At 39.6% G+C, this 20,083-nt stretch overlaps 1 protein-coding gene across 1 annotated transcript in view; it reads right to left on the minus strand.

Moving 5' to 3' along the window:
* The window catches only part of ATF7IP2 (activating transcription factor 7 interacting protein 2), a 64,350-nt gene that overhangs the window by 9,983 nt on the left and 34,284 nt on the right, over window positions 1–20,083 (minus strand). The window contains exons 7-9 of the mRNA XM_075528025.1: window positions 9,139–9,209; window positions 7,666–7,721; window positions 7,454–7,514 (exon numbers count right to left, since the gene is read on the minus strand). Coding sequence (XP_075384140.1) covers window positions 7,454–7,514; window positions 7,666–7,721; window positions 9,139–9,209 — 188 coding nt within the window. The remainder of the gene's footprint in view (window positions 1–7,453; window positions 7,515–7,665; window positions 7,722–9,138; window positions 9,210–20,083) is intronic.

Genomic DNA, 20,083 nt, shown 5'->3' on the forward strand with positions numbered 1-20,083 from the left:
AGAATATAATGAATGCCACCAATGTCACTGTAACATACAGAGAAGCTGTCAAATTGGTGAACGTTTTGTTGTGTATCCCATGATCCAAAAAAGTACATACATATATAAAAAAAGAAGAACTAGAAAAATTGCAGCATGAACAAAACAAAACTAAACCCAATAGAAAGGTATTTACTCATATTTCTGGAACCTTACGTCTGAAATCAAGGTTATTGGCAAGGTGAGTTCATTCTGCAAAGCTATGAGGAAGAGTCGGTTCTTTGCCACCCTACCAGCTTCTGGGGGTTCCTAAAACCCGTACTTACCATTCCTTGGCTTGTAGATGCCTCATTCCAAGGCTGCATGCCTCTTTCTTTGCTCATCTCTTCTCTTCTGAGAATCCCAGTCACACTGGCGTAGAACCCACCCCACTCCTTCTACTCTGACCTCCTATAACATATCTGCAAAGGCCCAATTTCAAATGAGGTCACATCTTTTTCTGAGGAGACTAGCCCAATCCAATCTAAACAATCTCTCTTTAGCAACCCCACCAGCCCCACCCAAACTTCATACCCTATTTGTATTCAAAATAAATACACCCCACCCTAACATGCCCATTCCAACCTTAAGTCTAAATGCAACATTTCATCTAAAAACAATCAGTTCAAAAGTTCCAAATTTCATTTTTTAAATCAGTCATGGGTGAGACTCTGTGTTTAGTCCATCCCGGGACAAAATTTCTTTCTGTGGGCTCATGAAATCTAGAATATAACTAATCTGCTCCCAAAATGCAAGTGTGGGACAGGCATAGGGCAGACATTCTTATTCCAAAAAGAGAAACCAAATGGAAAAAAGGCTTATAGTTCCCAAGCAAGCTTGAAACTCAGCAAGATAAATTCTTTTTGATTTCAAGGACTGAGAATGATTGTCTTTGGCACAAGATGCCCTTTGTGCCCAAGAGATCCCGGTGGCACTGAGCTCTGAACCCTAAAGTGCCATGCTGGCCTTTCCCTCTGGCAGTGGCCCCATTGCATCACCCTTGGAGACAGCTCTGCTCTCAGGATTGTTTGGGCTGGGTCCCGACCAGGCAGCCCCTTGCACCAGCTTCTCAAGAAAGACAAATAACCTGCTGAACTTGGTAACCTTTGCCTCCAGCATTTCAAAGAGCTTATCTCCCCTGGCAGGGCTCACATAGCCACCTCTCCCCAGCATTCCGGGAAGTAAGTTTGCAAAAAGCAATATGATTTGCCAATGGGTCATCTCCAGACCCTAAACTTGCAACCCCAGCTGAAACCTGCCAACGCAGCACAAAAACCTCCCTTCCCCATATCGGCCCACGTGACTTGGGCTCCTACCTTATGTATCGCTTGCGGCCCGGCGCCAGGCATGGATTCCCTGACCTTCTCGTTGGGTCGCGGGACTCGTCCGGGAGTTCTCCCTTGCCCTAATAAAACCTCCCTATACTTCTCACTCCGGACTGAGCCCTGTCTCCTGCACCTGCCTCTCCACCTCTCAAGATCCCTAAGTGAGGACAGCCCAATTGGACTCAGGGGGCCTTCGGCTCTAGAACTGAACTTTGATGGCACTGCCCCACTGGGTCCACATCATGTCATTTCCCCTTTTCTTAAGGGATAACATATTCATGCCCTTGTAGATCTACCAGTCTTTCTCTTGCTTACAGGGTTCCAGACATCCGTCAGTGTTGGTTGTTGTGTTTGTTCCGTTTGTCTCCTTCAGCTCAGGCAGTATTTGTGATGAAATGTTTTTTTGTTTTGTTTTAAACCATTGGGGGTTCATACAATTCTTATCACAATACATACATACATACATTGTGTCAAGCACATTTGTTGCCATCATCATTCTCAAAACATTTACTTTCTACTTGAGGCATTGATATCAGCTCATTTTCCCTCTCTCTCTGGAAACCCTTGATAATTTATAAAATATTATTTTGTCATATCTTACATTGTCCGACATCTCCCTTCACCCACTTTTCTGTTGTCCATCCCCCAGGGAGGAGGTTAGATGTAGATCCTTATAATTGGTTCCCCCTTTCCACCCCACCTCCCCTCTACTCTCCAGTTATCGCCACTCTCACCACTGGTCCTGAAGGGATCATCTGTCCAGGATTCCCTGTGTTTCTAGTTCCTATTTGTACCAGTGTACACCCCCTCAGGTATAGTCAGATTTGTAAGAATTGGGATCATGATAGTGGGGGGAGGAAGCATTAAGAACTAGAGGAAAGTTGTATGTTTCATCGTTGCTACCCTGCACCCTGACTGGCTCGTCTCCTCCCCACGACCCTTCAGTAAGGGGGTGTCCAGTTACCTACAGATGGGCTATGGGTCTCCACTCTGCACTCACCCTCGTTTACAATGATATGATTTTTTGTTCTTTGATGCCAGATACCTGATCCCTTTGACACCTCATGGTCACACAGGCTGGTGTGCTTCTTCCATGTGGGCTTTGTTGCGTCTCAGCTTGTTTACCTTCAAGCCTTTAAGACACCAGACACTGCATCTTTTGATAGCTGGGCACCATCAGCTTTCTTCACCACATCTGCCTATGCACACAGTTGTCTTTAGTGATCATATGGGGAAGGTGGACACCTACTGATATGATTTTTTGTTCTTTGATGTCTGATACCTGGTCCCTTCTACACTTTGTGGTCAGACAGGCTGGTGAAATGTTTGACTGCATCATTGTATTACATACCTATTTCTCCACAAAAAGGTCTGCCAAGACCTACCAATGGAGTTCTCTCTACAACCTGCTTTCTTATTTTTTACAGTATCGATAAGCTGAACATTTTCCAAAGTTCTGGTTCCTTTTTGCTTAATATGTCCTCGAGCTATCCCTTTCCTCTCAAGATATTATAAGCAGTAAAGAGATAACATGCTGCATCTTGGAAACTTTGTATGGAATTTCCCCAGTTAAATATCCAAGTTCCTCACTTACAAGTTCTCTTTTCCACAGAGTAAAATGTAATTTCGCAAATACTTTGATATTTTATAGAAAGGTTCCCTTTTGTCCATTGTCCAAAATAAATGCATGAGGAACTGCTTTCCTAATTCCCATGCTCACTAGAAAGACCTTTCATGTTCACATTTCTAGCAACATTGTATTCCTGATAATATATGTATGCACCAAAATCAATGGCATTTATTTGCACTGCTATAAAAGAATCTGTACCAAATTGGTATCAAATCTGTACCAAAATCTGAATTAGTACCCTGGGACTATCATAACAAAGTATCGCCAACTGGGTGACTTAAAATAATGGACCTTCACTCTCTCATAGTTCTTGAGGCTTCTATAACCGAGATATTAGGAAGACTGGTTTCTTCTGGGAGGCACCGAGAGGGAATTTGTTTGGTGCATTTCTTTCAGCTTCTGGTGACTCCCTACAATTCTTGACACTCCTTGGATTTTCACTATGCCCCTCCAATATCTGATTTAGTTATATGCCATTCTTTCTTAGATGTCTCTCTCTGTGTCTTCTGATAAAACCATAAGTCATATTGGATTAGGGCCCGTTTAATTCCAGCTTAACCTCATGCTAGCTAATTACATTTACACAGATTCTAATTCCAAATAAAGTCGCATTCAAAAGTACCAGAACTTAAGAGAACTTCAATAGATGTTTTTCGGGAAATACGTAAACCTGCTAATATAGGTTTACTCTAAGTACACCCTTACTCCAAAAGGAACATTCTATGAAGTACACTATTATGAATGAGCAAGAGCTATTTTGCCCACTGCTAGATTTTAAATGAAGAAGCCAGTGTTAAGAGGTAAATATACAAAAGTAACGGATTTGTTCATCATGGATCCCAATCCATTTTCAACTTTTCATTTCTAACTGTCATCAATGTCACCGTTATCTATTGCTACTATAATACAGATGGATGTCTTGGGCAAACCGAGACTTAGCGTCTCACAGTGTAAGAGGTTGGAAGTCCAAATTCAGGGGGCTGACTCTCGGAGAAAGTTTTTGTCTCTTTTCAACCTCTGCAGGCCTAGTGTTCCAAACTTCCCAAGTCAAGGAGGTTTTTGGTAGAGGGACCCTCAGTCCAAGGGATGAACTCCTAGCTTCTCTTTCTTAGTATTAGGGAGCAGCCTCTCCTCTGTGCTTCTCTTTCCTCTGGTCTCTTGTAAGAGGAAAGGTGTGACTAAAGCAAGACGTGAGTTAAGTCAAAGGTGGGACTGAGTCACTCTTTCCAGGCTGTGACTCAAGACACAACCCACTGTGATCATGCCCTACTAATATAGTGATGCTACAGTTTGTTAACATATCCAAAAAAATAAGATAATTAGATGACAAAGTGGAGGACAACTACCTAATTCTGGGAATCATGGCTTAACCAACTTAACCATGACTCAAATTTTGGGGGCTACACTTTAATTCATGATATTCCACCTTAGTCCCCCAAGTTCCTATCATTGCCGTATGTAAAACACATTTATCCCACCATATCATCCCAATCTAAGTAAAATATGAGTGAGATTTTAGACTTAGTCCATCCTGTGGCAAAATTCCTCTTTCCCTGTGAACCTGTGAAATCTAGACTACCAGTTACCTCTCTCCAAATTACAATGGTAAAACAGCACAGGTAGAAATGAGAAAAAGAAGGGATAAAGGGTCCCAACCAAGTCCAAAAGCCAGCAGAATAATTTGCACCCGCTCTCAAGGCTTGAAAACAACCCTCCTTTCTCTGAGACTGTCTGGACAACGGTCCTACAACCTTAGCCAACACAACCCACTTTTCATTACTGCCCCTCTCCCACTTCCACTCAAGTGACTCCAAGTGGTCGTTTCAAGCAAGCTTACCAGGCTATCTTCTTAAAAACTGATGGGTACTGGCTATTCGTGCCTCAAAAACTCTGAGTGTTGGCTACATCCTTTGGATTCTGGCTGGAGGCACCCTAGTCCTAGGCTTCAGCTTTGTCTTTTTTGTCCACAGGGATGGGAACTTCGCTTCCTTGGCTTCGAGTGGCCCTCCTTTCCTAGTCTATCTGCATGGCCACTGCAGGCTTTACTCTTTAGCCCTCAGCATGGCAGTCCTGTCCACTACGCTTTGGGTGGTGGCTCCAGCCCCCAGCACACCTCAGTGGCAGCCTCACACTCCAGAACCAAGTTGGCAAAGGTCGAATTATTTGAAACCTAAGAGGGTGTGTGGAACACCCTTTGAAATCTAGGTGACTGCAGCCGCAACCTTTAAAGTTTTATGGTTGCTTAGCTTTCTGCAATCCTTCCAACAACAGTTCTGCTCATCTTTGAGTGGCTCCAGGAATGGTTGTTTACTATTCTTGGTAGAAAACATGTGAATCCTTTGGATTGTTTCCTACATGTGGAATTCTAAGAGGCACACAGTTTTAAATTTTTCCCTGTCCCTTCTCCCCCCGCCCCTTCAGTCTAAGCTGTTGTGGTCATGGGTTAGATGGAGAGGTGTAGTAATTATGCATGGGGCTGATAACTGCAAGGTCAGCAGTTTGAAACCACCAAATGCTCCTCTGGAGAAAGGTGGGACTTTCTACTCCCATTATGAGTTATAGTCTTGGAAACTCACAGGGGGAGTTCTATCCTGCTATAGATTCACTATGAGTCAGCATCGACTAGATGACAATCCACGTTCTCTTTTTTAAAAAAGGAACTATGTACTTGGAGGGCAATTCTAGGATGGGTCCTTACTTAGTTCAAGAGTTTTCCAAATCTTTGATTCTGTTTTATATTGCATAATTCATTTTTAAGTCCAACTCTTTCCTCTGACATGGACCCTTTAAGATCTTGCTTTGACATCTTATAGTTCATCACTTACTAGTTCTCCCTTCTGCCACACGTTTGCTGGCATCGATAAGCATTTCTTAAAAAGATAAAGACCGTCTACAGCTCCACTCACCAGAACTGCCTTTGACACCCACAATTCATCCCACAATCCCTTCAAAGCAATCTAGGCACCTTAAAATTCTTCTACTCACTATCTCTCACCCAATTCCAAAGCTGCCTCTATATTTTAGGCACCCGTTAAAGCAGAACCACACTCTTATCCACCAAATTCCTCGTTACTACAATCTACTATAGCAGAAATCCCACAAGTAGATGATTTTTAAAAACCCAGACATTTATTTTCTCACAATTTAGAAGCCTACAAGTCCAGATTCAGGGCGATAGTTCTTGGGGAAGTAATTGCCGTCTTTCAGTCCATAGGCAAGGTGCTCCTTGTAGATCCCCATGGTTGTAGATCCCCATGGGTCCTGGCTTCAGTCTTCCTATGAGCATAGGAGGTTCTCAGTACAGAGGTCCCAGGTCCAAGTGACATGCTCTACTCCTCTTTCTTGGTAGTAGTGAGGTCCCTGTCCGCTGGTCACTTCTTTATACTTTTATCTCTTGTTCAATAAAAGTACGACTCAAGCAAAGGTGTGAATTGAGTAGGTGTATATAACCTGAGTCACACCTGCTTGTCAAACTATGACTCAAGACACACCCTACCCTATCCTGCCTAATAAACATATAGAGGTTAGGATTTACAGCACATCACATATTTTGGGGGAACACAATTTAATCCATGACAATCATGAAACTAGGAATTTAGGTTATTTGCTTGTTTTGTCACCATGAAATATCTGGAGATCCCAATGGCTCTAATTTCTTGTTGGCTACATAGTTTAAAAGGAGAAGGAACTGAAGTATAAATGGCATATTCAAATATTCTAACTCCCAAGCTTTAATTGTCTACATATATTCTTGAAATTAACAAGTTTAAATGTATAATCAAAAACACACCATAAACATACAAGTGAAGTGGTTCAGAGAAGATGAGACTTTATCACTGACTCTGAGCCCCATATGTCTATATTTCATTTTCTTTTGCTTACACCAGAGTAAGATGGGTCTGCTAATATTGTCCCTATACATTTTCAAATAACTCCCTAGCTCTTATTCCTATAAACATTCCCTCACAACTGCTCCATTACAGCATGGGTAGAAAGTGGTGTACAACACAAACATTAGAAATTAATAATATTCAAAGAATGTCTTCCAACAGGACAATGGTTAAAAAAATCTATGGCACATTCATACCAAAGAATATTATACAACAATTAAAAAACAAAAACATGAACCAAATTGGATGATCCTGAAAGGAATCATGCTGAGTGAGAAAAAGATGATCTCAGAAGGATGTATATAGTATAACCCCATTCTTATAACATTCTTAAAATAACATAAGTATAGTAATGAGGAACAGATTGGTAGGGGCTAGGGAGTGGAGGGAGCCATGGCTATAGAAGAGTTGTATTCGGGACCTCATTGAGATGGAACTGTTCAATAAGCTGATTGTGATGGTGGTGGTAGTTATATTGATCTACTATGTGATAAAATTACATATACCAACACACAAAAATAAATTTCATTAAACAGGTTTCATGTAGTCTGGGTTATTACCCTTTCTTCTTAAAAGAAAATTATTTTTACCTGTGTTGCAGTTGGGTCGGCCTTCTTTTGTAAAATGAACGACAGAATCAAATTTTCTCTTCTCTATAGCCTGAAAATTTATTAAAATAGGTTGAATCTCAACAGAAAATATTTAAAAAAACAAAATGTTAACTCATTTAGCATGTAGCAATACTAAAGTTCTTAGAACTAACAAACTCAAACAAACAACATTCAGAACCAAGATCACCCACCACATCATCCACGTCAGCATCAGGTGCATTGGAATTTTTGGACTTTATTATAATGTCTGAAAAAAATGATTAAGAGTATGAACACACTGAACAAGCTTGTGAAACTACTAAATATTTATACTCAAAACATGAGTATATGACTACTAACCACAGCAAGAACAGAAATATTAAACAACTGTTAACTATGAAAATCTAATTTGGCTTTATGGGTTTTCAAAGTTGTTTTTCCTTTCTGTAATCTTACAGTCATATTAACTCTTTTGTGACTATGTACCGTATATACTCGAATATACGCTGACTCGAGTATAAGCTGACCGAACACCAGCCGGGGCACCTAATTTTACCACAAAACTGCTTTAAAAATGTGCTAAAAAACTCGGCTGACACATGAGTATATACAGTATATAGAAATTAACATTGGACAAAAATGGAAGATGTATACATTTAAAAATTAATCTTTAGCCCATGTTGTTGTAATTGGATGAGGAGCACTTTTCCTGCGACCAGCAGGAAGCCTCAGGCGCATGCTGACTATGCCCAGGCACGCTCTGATTTACCGGCTTCAGTCTAAACCTGGGGGAAACGCAGTGGCCACATAAGTAGAAGCAATATTTTCTGAAACTAAGATGCAAATATTCTCATATGCTGAAAAATGGAAATAGGGAATTCTGGATGAGACATGATTGATGAGTCCACAGAGGGTTATTTTAGAGAAAACATATGTATAAGAGGGCTTCAAATGTTCCTGGGAAAATTTCATTACCTGTTAATTCAATTTTTCCACAAATTTTTGAAGGCTTGTACCAACAAAAACAAGATTAAATTTGTTTATGTAAGGTGTAAAAAGAAATTGTCAAAAGCAACAAAAAGTATTATAAAACAAATGTGAAAAGTAATCACAGATTCTGAAGAATAGTCAAAATGTTAACTCTTGTGCTTCAAACCCACTGTCGCCCAGCAGATTGTGACTCATAGCAACCCTTTATGTAGGGCTTCAGGGATGGAAAACTTCATTTCAACGGCTAGCCTCGACTTTCTCGCAGAAGAGCTGGTGGGTTCGAATTGTTAACCTTGAGCTTAGCAGTGTAATGCTTACCCGATACCACCACCAGGGTTCCTTTTAAAAATCTAAGATAACTTAATACCTAAAACAAAAAGACAAACTAAAATCATAACTGCCATTAACAGAAGGCCTGGAAAAACATTTAAAATAATATGTATAAGAAGTCACTAATTTTATAACTTGCAAAGCCATTAAGCAGATAAAGAAACAAAGCATAAAATGATCAAAGAATAAAAAGAATCTTTAATTATATTAAAGAATTATTTATTCATGCTATAGTAATAAAATACCAATTAGAAGACTCTAGAAAGAATTAAATTTATTTTTTAAAAATTATTCAACTTTCTATTTTCAACACTGATGAGAGGCTTTTAAATTTGATAGGCCATATTATAATCAATGTAAGATACCTGTTTGATTTGTTGTAATTGAAGCTGTCAAAATAGGACTTTCCACAGAAATGAATATAACATCATCGTTACTAAAATGATAGAAAATAAAATAAAACATGCATTAACAGGTCTCAACATGCAATCAATGGCTAGAATTCTTCTAATATTGTGCACCTAGCTTAATAGACATAGCTTACTAGAATAATTGTGGGGGGAGATGAAAGTTAAAAAAAATACCCAAGCAGCCTCCTCTGTGACCAACTGATACCTATTCATCACTAATGGATCATCTCACATTTCAGACAATAGTAAAAAAATCTACTTAAATCACCTCAAAGCCAAGTCAGGTCTCATGTTAGGAGTGACAAAGGACCTCCCTCCACAGCCCCAAGGCCCTGATCCTCCCCTTCCTCCACTCTCTCCAGTATTGGATACAATGATAATGCTAAGAAAAGGGAGCAAAGAGCCAGAAGCTGGGGCCTTGGGCCAGTAAAATCCACATGTTCCTAAGCCTCACCTAATCACAGTTGGAGCAATAGGCCATCTGAGTGGAGCTGCAGTATAAGCCAAGGATCTGCAGGAACGCAGCATTGGGGCACAGACTGGATGTGCAGTGTTCACTTCACCTAAGACCAGGAGAACTGCCCTTTGCACCCCAAGGACACGGGGGCCAGTGCGACCCTGTTCCAATTGAGTGGGGCTTTTGATGGAGAGCAAGAAATTCTGGTGGGGAGGGGTAGGGTGGCTTTTCCCCTGGCTGGAAATCCTGACCACATCTGCTCAGTTTGTGGTTTGCAATAGCACAGGCTGACAGCTGTCAGAAGCACAGGGACCCAGGGCCTGAGGGGGCCGGAGATGGTGGCTGCAGGGAAAAGAACAGTCATCTCACAGTACAGATTCTGAAAATACTGGAGCCCAAGTGGCATTTACACACTAAAGTTTGGAATAATGCTAAATCTTTACACGGCAATTTGGTCTCTAGAACCTATCCATGTAGTTAATTAGGGAGTGGGTGTAATTTTTATATACCTAATTGTGAATACAGTAATAACAGACAGGTAAAACTTATTAGAAATTGAACACACAAAAAACATATTAGAAATCAATAGTGAGAAAAAAGTGAAATAGTGAAAAAGAGTTTTGGGGGCATTCTTGCTTCTGGTTGATTTTTTATTTTCCCTAGATTGTAGTGTGATATTGCTATTGCTGTATCATCATTTATTTTTTTTGTTGGAATATTCCTGGCAAATTATTTTCCTTTAAATATTTTACTCTTAATTGTAGTGTGTCTTTGTCTTTTGGTTTGTTTTAGAAGTAGCAAATAGGTGTATTTTATACTTCCTTTTAAAGGAGTCTTAAGGTCATCCAGCTGAGAAGCAACAAAGCCCACATGGAAGAAGCACACCAGCCTGTGTGATTACGAGGTGCAGAAGGGATCCGTTATCAGGGATCAAAGAACAAAAAATCATCGTTGTGTGCTCACCTCCCAGATATGATCGCTGAAGACAAATGAGTGCATAAGCAAATGTGGCAAAGAAAGCTGATGGTGCCCGGCTATCAAAAGATATAGCATCTGGCATCTTAAAGGCTTGAAGGTAAGCAAGCGGCCATCTAGCTCAGAAGCAACAAAGCCCACATGGAAGAAGCACACCAGCCTGTGTGATCATGAGGTATCAAAGGGATGAAGTATCAGGCATCAAAGAACCAAAAAAATCATATCATTGTGAATGAGGGGGAGTGTGGAGTGGGGACACAAAGCCCATCTGTAGGCAATTGAACATTCCCCTACGGAAGGGTCTTGGAGAGGAGACGAGCCAGTCAGGGTGCAGTGTAGCAACAATGAAACATACGATTTTCCTCCAGTTCCTAAATGCTTCCTCCCCACCCAGTATCATGATCCCAATTCTATCTTACAAATCTGGCTAGACCAGAGGATGTATACTGGTACAGAGAGGAACTTGAAACACGGAATTCAGGGCAGATAACCCCTTCAGGACCAGCGGTGAGAATGGCAATACCAGGAGGGTGGAGTAGAGAGGGGAAACCAATTATAAGGATCTACATATAACCTCCTCCCTGGGGGATGGACAACAGAAAAGTAGGTGAAGGGAGACGTCGGACAGTGTAAGATATGACAAAATAATAAGTTATAAAGTATCAAGGGCTCATGAGGGAGGAGGAGACGGGGAGGGAGGGGGGAAAATGAGGAGCTGATGCCAGGGGCTTACATGGAGAGCAAATGTTTTGAGAATTATGAGGGTAACGAATGTACAAATGTGCTTTACACAATTGATGAATGTATGGATTGTGATAAGAGTTATATGAGCCCCCAATAAAACGATGAAAAAAACCCCCAGTCTGTAAGCAGATACACATTTATCTATATTCATTGTAACATTAGTCACAACAGCAAGAAGTTGGAAACAGGCAACATGCCCATCAGTGGTAGACGGATAAACTTTAGTGTACACAGTCAACTGATGATGAAATTGTGAAGCACCTCACGACATGGATGGATTTGGAGGGCATTATGCTGAGAGAAGTTAGTAAAACACCCAAGAGCAAATATCATATAAAACTATTGTTCTAAAAACAACAAGGTAAAGGACAGCACACCAAATGAAATAGATTCTGATGGTTAGCCGTGGTGAGAAAGGAACGGAGGGATGGACAAGCAGTAAGGTAGAGGGTACACAGTAGAGGGTACACAGCTATCAACTTAGTGAAAAGGAAGATACATCCAACAAAAGGGGAAATGGGACGGGGAGAGGGGTGCAGGGCAAGCTATTAGGAAGCTTGATTGATAAGCTGTTAAAGTTGTAGGCTCCAAATGATCCTACGATATATAAATGATATATATATATCCTACGATATATAAATGATCCTACGATATATAAACCCCCATCTAAGTCACAGTAAAACGTTTTCAAAAATCCAGTCTGAATATAAGCAATGTCACTGAACAATGTGTAGAAAGTGAATGACAACCTAAATTGTGTAAATCATGAAAGACACAATAAAATATTCTTAAAAAAATTATTACAGATCCATTCACAATAAATCCAAATATGTAGTATTTGGGTTTAGAGCTTATATTTTCTTAAAACAACATATAGCTGGAAAACAACACAAAACCAGTATGATCCATAAAGACATTCTGAAGCAGCTTTGGTGGCCCAGTGGTTAAGTGCTCCATAGTAAGGTTAAAGATCCACAGTCAAACCCACCCCTGCTCGTGGGAGAAAGCTGTGATAAGCTGCCCGCATAACTGCTAACAGCCTTGGAAACTTGATGGAGCGGTTCTACTATGTTCTATCGGGTTCTTATGAATGAAAATTAACCTACCAGCAAAAGATTTTAAATCCAAATAAAAAAACCTTTGATTCTTATAGGGTTCAAGACTAACTTAAAAAATAAAGCTATTTAAAAATAACGGTGCCCATCACTGGACATTCGATCACCAGAGTGGCAATGACCCACTCCTACTATGCAATTTATTTAGACTCCTAGCAATCAAAGATAGGGTCCCCAAGATTGTATATCTTTATGGGTCCAGACACACTCTTCTTTCTCCTGTGGAGTGGCTGGTGTGTTGGAACTGCAGGCCTGTGGTTAGCAATTCAATGCTTATCTCAGCACCACCAAGGTTGCTCAACTAAAGTGAGGCTGATTATAAATGAGTCGGATTATAGTTATGGAGCATCCTAGGTCACATTTCTTCTGCTGCTATTTGACCCTCACCCCATGTTTATGATTTTTACAAGAATTTTAATTAGAATGTTAGCTTAGCAAAGAAAATCTTAAGACAAATTTTATTAAGTCCATTAAAACTGAGATGAATCTTTAAAGTTTCATTCAATGGTTTCTTGGTAGATCTCTTCTATTTTTATCCTTTTCATTTGAGTCTATGACCCACTTTGAGCTAGTATATTATATTGGGAAAATCTGCTGTGGGACTTTTCTAGGGTATTGAAAAAAGCAAAGAGAGCACTTTGAAGATGAAGGTGCACCTGACCCGACCAAAACACCAAACTCACTGCATTTGAGTTGCTTCCTACTTAATGTGACCCGAGAGATGACAGGACAGGGTGGAATTTCCCATGGGTTTCCAAGACCGTAACTATTTACAGGAATAGTCTCATCTTTCTTCCTCAGAGTAGCTGATGGATTTGAACTGCTAACCCTATGCCTAACCCACTATGCCACCAGGGCTGAGTGCCTGACCCAAGTCATGGTACTTTCAATAGCCTTCTACGCATGTGAAAGCTGGGGGGAAAATAAGGAAGATCAAAGAATTGATGTCTTTGAATTATGGTGTTGGTAAAGAATAGTGAATATACTATGAAATATCAGAACAATCTGTCTTAGAAGAAATACAGCCAGAATCTTCCTTAGAAGTGGGAAGGTGAGACTCCGTCAGTCAGAGCAAATTATCAGCAGGAACCAGTCTTTGCAAATGACACCATTCGTGATGAATTCAGTGAACAAGTGGTTGCAATAGTGGGCTAAAACATAGTAATGGTTGGTTAGATGGTATAGAATTTTAGCTTCAAATATTTTTCTGTTCTGTTCCATGAGATGCCCAATAAATGTATCACTAGACTGCTTGATAGTTTCTACAAGTGCCCTGTTAATTTTTAACGCCCATATTCATTTTGAACAGCTTAGATTGCTATTTCACAGATTCTTTCTTTTAAAATTAATACTCTTTCATTTGTCTGAAACTTATGGTCATGACCTGTCAACATTGTTGAATCTGAGTATACTGATAGAATTTTTTTATAATGTCTGTGAAGTTCATCAAATACATTATTTCTAAGTCAGTAGCTCTATTGCTTCGTTTGTCTTCTTGTTATGGGGCTTATTGGTTGACACTATACATGCCTGGTTAAGTTTAGTTTGACTGGCAGATGTAAATTTTACACGTTGGGTAATAAATGTCGTTTCAGTATTGGACTTGATTCTGGCATGCAATTAAATTACTGTTAGTTTTATTTCAGTGAGATTTGTTTTTATTTCTTTCCTTATTTGTGGTGGTTGTTTTGAAATAGGTCCTTTGAAGGCTTTAGTATAAGACTATTTTAGTCCCACTAAAATAATAACCTTCAGAGGACTCCACCTGTGCCTTCATAATCTCTAGTCAGTGAATATGCCAATGGTCCCATCCCTGTATGACCTCCAGGATTCACAGACTGCTTCTTTCTAGTCGTTCTTTTTCCTGGTTCAAGTAATTTCATCCAAAATGCAAGTGTAGACTTGGACTCAAAATGCAGAGTTGTATTTGAATCAAGAGGCCCCCTTTGTAGATCTACAACGCTGTGGGTGTACAATTTCTTCTCTCCACTGTTCTGTTCTACACATTCTAGTCAATTTGGCATTGGGCGGGCACTAAAGGGCCTGTATTGTTGGGTAACTGTTGCCAGATCACAGGAACCAGGTGGATCCAAAAGGTTCTCAATTTCCTTTTCGGATGCATGGGAGAGGCGTGCAGCTGGGACGCTCCTGGAAGGAGTCGGCCCAGCCCATTGTCTTTGCTCTCACAGCAGAAACAAACACCCTTAAACAGTTCTGTTTTTTTTTCCAGACAGACACAAATCTTGGAATGACAAGCACAACCTGTGTAACCAAAGTGTTGTTTCAACAAGGATTGTGTATTATAGTGCTTCACATTTCTACTGAGTCTAAATCTTCAGCATACAGGCTGGGTAGGCACGGATTGGCCCTTAATTGGGGAGGGGATGGCTAGGGAAGCAGGGGAGAAAACCTGGGGAAGACTCATAACACTTAGATAAGACTCGGGTCTCTGACCTAGCTAATATCCTTGAGAATTTATACCTGTACACAATCACAGGATGCTCTGTGAGACAGACTAGAGAGAGGGGTTTACTTAGGGGCACAGCTATGAAGAACGTCCAGTTTGGTCTTGATAAACTAATTCTTCTGTGATTCTTCTAAAGTACACTATATTTCCACTATAAAATAACAGGTTAACCCTGCAATCCCCCCTTAACAAATTCAGATTCCTCAAAGTTAGGTTTCAACTTTAAAAGACCAGTAGGCTCTGTTTGAGCTCTCCCTCCATGTTAGCAAACATGGGAATTGACTCCAGGTAGTATTCCAGGATAGATACCAGGTGCTTCTCCTTTGATCATAAGAGAAGGGATCAGATATTGAACAATGTCTGAGCACAGTTATTTCCCTATTGTAGTCTAATTGTCTAGCTGGTTCTAGTGAAAGAACAATACCTGAAGCATTTAGTTCTTCATTACCAGAGCACACATTGCTTATTCATTTTCATTCTTTGTAATCAACCTTTTCTTAAAAATTTTAACAGATTTAACTCAGTAATTTTTCTGTCAATTCTAGGCAATGTTAGATTCTAACATTAGCCATTAGTTTCAGTCCTATTAAAATCAAATATTTGGATCAAAATTTTATTAAGAATATTTGATTATTCCATCCAATTGAGCTTAACAATTTATAGAGTTTGTGTGTTCATATATGGAGATATATATGCATGTGTACTTACGAGTGCCATAAATTACATGATAGACTCATCAAAGAGTTTGTCACTAAATTTTAAGAAAAATTGAAGCAGTTCCTGTTGGATATTCATTATCTTACTGTTACATCCCTAACAAATCTCAGTAGTTTTTTGCTTGGCTTTATCTATACTTTTCTTGTTTCTATAGTATTTCAAACATAATGTTATTTTGGAGTCAGAAACTAAAGGGAAAAAAACCAAAACAATAAAATCTCTGACAAGGCGAGTGGAATTTCTGCACGTGGAAGGTAAGGATTTAAATTTGGGATGCAGCAAAGCAAAGGGGGCACGAGTGAAGAATAATGAATATTCTGGACTTCCAGAAGAATGGACACATCTATATTGGAAGAAGTACAGTGAGAAAGACAAGATTTTGTCTCACTTACCTTGGACAATTATCTGGAGGGACAAGTGTGTGGCAAAGAACACCAGGCTTGGTCAAGCAGATGGTCAATGAAAAAGAGGAAGTTCTTCAAGGAGATGGACTCACATAGTGACTACAAATGGGTTCAAACACAGCAATGGTGGGGAAAATGGCCCACGCCCGGGCCGTGTTGCATTCTATTAACTTAATGGCACCTAAGCAAGGCCGAGGAGCCGGGCTTTCAAATGGAGTCTACAGATTAGGCAATCAGACCTAATTTTATCAACTCAGCAGAGGAAAGGGTGAACCCTGTCTACAGGAAATGACATCTGTATTCAGAGCATCCAAACTTTTCAGAAATGATCAATTTTGCCACCATATTTAGTCAAATGACTGAAAACCAGCAACATGAGGAATAAATAAGTGACCCAGGCATTGGAGCTAAAACAACAAAGGCAACAAAATAAACATGATTAATAGTTTTGTTAAAATGGAAGCAAAATGAAGCAGATAGAGCATTCATCAAAAATTAGAAATCAAGTCAGTTAATATAAAAACCATCACTAGAAACACAGGAATCTATAGGGTTGGAATAGGCAATCGTAGTGAATATATCTTATCTGACAAGGAATTTGCACCCCAAAAATATTTAAAGAATCCATAAGTATCGATGAAGGAGTCCCTGTGATATAGTGTTTAGGTGCTTAGCTGCTAGTCAAAAGGTTCATGGTTTGAATCCACCAGGTGCCTGGAAGAAGACAGATGTAGCAGTCTTGCCTCCATAAAGATTTATAGCATTGGAAAGTCTATGGGGCAGTTCTACTCTATTCTATAAGGATATCAAATCAGAATTGACTTGACAACGTATAATGAGAACAAAACAGCTCAGAAAGAAAATAAGTCAGAAAATGTTCTAAAATTTATTGTGGTACAACTCTTGATATGATTGAATTATTGAATTGTATGATTATGTAGATTATCTGACAATAAAATGGCTAAAACAATAAGCAAGTCTTAAACTTCTGAAAAGATATACAAATGCCTTAAAATATGAAAATGAGCTTAACTTAAAGAGAAGGAAATACAAATTATAACCATAATGATACAACTATAAGGGGGGTATCCCCCAAACCTGATGCTCATTTTTTTTTCTTTTTAATGTGAAGGAGATAGTGTATTTGGAGTTCATTCCACCAGGTCAGACTGTAATCAAGATTTCTATTTAGAGATTCTGGAAAGATTGCATAACAGTGTATGACATAAAAGGCTTGATTTTTTTTTAACAATTTATTGGGGCTCATACAATTCTTATCACAGTTCATACATATACATACATCAATTGTATAAAGCACATCTGTACAGTCTTTGTAAAAGGCCTGATTTATGGCAGATGGGGGACTGGTATTGCCACCACGAAAATGCACCTGCTCATGCAGCCATGTCAGTGCATGAGTTTTTGGCAAAAAACCCAGCATGCCTCTCTTGCCCCCACACCTGACTCACCTGACCTCATCCCATGCAACTTCTTTTTGTGTCCGTGAGTGAATAGGGACATGAAATGACAGCAACTTGACAACGTGAAAAGGTGAAGGAAAAAAATGTTTCCATGACTGGAATCTCAGATTTGACAAATGTATATTAAGTGAAAGGGAGAATATTTTGGGGAGAGTATTTTTAAAGTGATGTTTGTTTTGCAAAACAAAACAAAACAAAGCTTTGAAGAAAAAAAATCCATTTTGTGTGTGTGGGGGGGAGGGGGATACCCTGAGAGCTAAACCAAGAAAGGCCGTTAATACCAAGGAGTTGGAGGGATATGGAGAAAATAAAAAATCTCATAGACGTCCAGTAGGAGTATAACTTGCTACAACTCCTGTAGTAAATCAGTAGTCTCTATCAACAGTGAAAATATACATAACCTATGACCTAGCAATTTGATTCTGTCCAACAAAATATGCATACTCAACAAGTGACACATAAAACAGTGTATACCACTAGTCATGTCTTCATTCTGAAAACAACCCAAATGCCCATCAAAGTTGTAAAAGGAAAAAGTAGGACATGCTCATAAAATGCAGTATTATAAAGCAAGCAGTGAGAATGAACTAACTCTTGCCCAGACAAATCTCACAACATTATTAGGCAAAAAAATCATAACTTCAAACACTGTGAAGAATATGATTCCACTATATAAAGGCAAAAAAACAAGCAAATTAATCTATAATGTTAGACATTACTTTGATAGGTGTGGCAGGGATGGGATTGATGACTGGGGGGAGGCATGAGAGGCAATGATGGATGCTATTGGTTTTGCTTCTAGATCCCTTATATAATTGTGTGATGTGTTCACTTTTGTGAGCTCTGATGGCTTAGTGGATTACATATTGGGCTGGTGACTGCAAGGCCAGCAGTTTAAAACTAAGAGCCAATCCTCAGGAGAAAAATAAGGCTTTCTACTCTCATAATGTGGTACAGTCTTAGAAATCCACAGGGTCAATTCCAAAATGTCCTATAGGATTGTTATGAGTCTAAATCAACTCAAATCAATTTGTGTAATGTTTAATAGGCATTTAAGAGTCAATTAACTTAGCCTTAAGGTTATTTTGGAGCATACGAATGACTGGGTACATGTTTATGCTTATCCTCAGAAATTCATCTACAAATGTGTAAACTAATGGATGGTCAAATTGGAGTGCCACTAGCATCCAATGATACATAACTTTCATGAAACTGCTACACTGACTGTTACTAATGACAGCTCTTTCACTCCAAACCATAACTGGGGGGGGGGGGAACTTAGCAGGAGAATTTCCATGATAATCTGCGTGTGCCTAACATGTTTTCCTTGCCAACAACAGGGCTAGAAAGAAGAAGACAGCATCAGGACTAGAAGACCCACTAACAATCTGTTATATACAATGACGACAAAAAGGACCCGAAGCACTAACTGATGAAGGTAATGTGGATTGCACCTCAAGACCAAAAACCAAAACACAACCAAAAAAACCCCTCATAATTGGATGAATAAGCAATAGGATGATAAATGGAGTAGTGATCGATGTTGTCAAGGATATCATTTTTCTTGAATCCACAATCAATGCCCATGGAAGCAGAAGTCAAGAAATCAAATAGCATGCTACACTAGGCAAATCTGCTGCAGGATTTCTTTCTGTACAGTGGTAAAAAGTAAACACGTCACGTTGAGGACTAAGACAAGCTTGACCCAAGTCCATGTATCTTCATATACATTTACAAGTTGGAAAATTAATCAAGGAAATTGGAGAAGAACCAATGCCTTTCAGGAGACATGAACAGACATTTCACCAAAGAAGACATCCTGGCATTCAGCAAACATAAGAAGAAATGCTCATGTGGACTAGTCATTGGAGAGAGGCAAATCAAAACAGTGATGAGCTACCACCTCACACTGGCACTGATAGGAAAACTCAGAGAGAAGGGGTAGGGAGACTGGACCGCTGACACTGTTGGTGGGACTGTAAAAGTGTACAAACCCTGTGGAAAGTGATAGTGTTTCCCAAACAACTGGGAATAGAAATGTGGTGTGACCCAGCAACCCCCTTAAGATCCTAAGGAAATAAGAGCAGCAGCCCACACAGATCTATACATACCATGTTCAAAACAGCTCCCTTCACAGCAGCAAGACAAACCATCTACATGCCCAGCACTAGGATAGATAAACTTACTACACGTAGTAAAAGAATGATGAAACGATGGGCCATCTCACGGACTGCGAGGAACTGAAGGACATTGTGAGCGCAAGTAGTCAATCACCAAAGGATACATATTGCATGAAACCACTGTTATCAAAGGAAAAAGAGAAAGGTTTTCCATGCAAAAAGAAACAATTGGATGGCTACTAGGAAGCAAGAGATTAGAAAAGGGGTAAACTTTTAAGACCAAAGAGCCAATCCTGTCCCTCACAATAATTTAAAGATCATTCAAGAGCCATTATCCATTTTTACAATCGAATCACTAATAAATGAATAATAGTTTTATTTTCATTTTCCACTTTACTCCAGAGCCACATGTATAGGACA

Source organism: Tenrec ecaudatus, chromosome 12, assembly GCF_050624435.1.
Source record: "Tenrec ecaudatus isolate mTenEca1 chromosome 12, mTenEca1.hap1, whole genome shotgun sequence".
Lineage (NCBI taxonomy): Eukaryota > Metazoa > Chordata > Mammalia > Afrosoricida > Tenrecidae > Tenrec > Tenrec ecaudatus.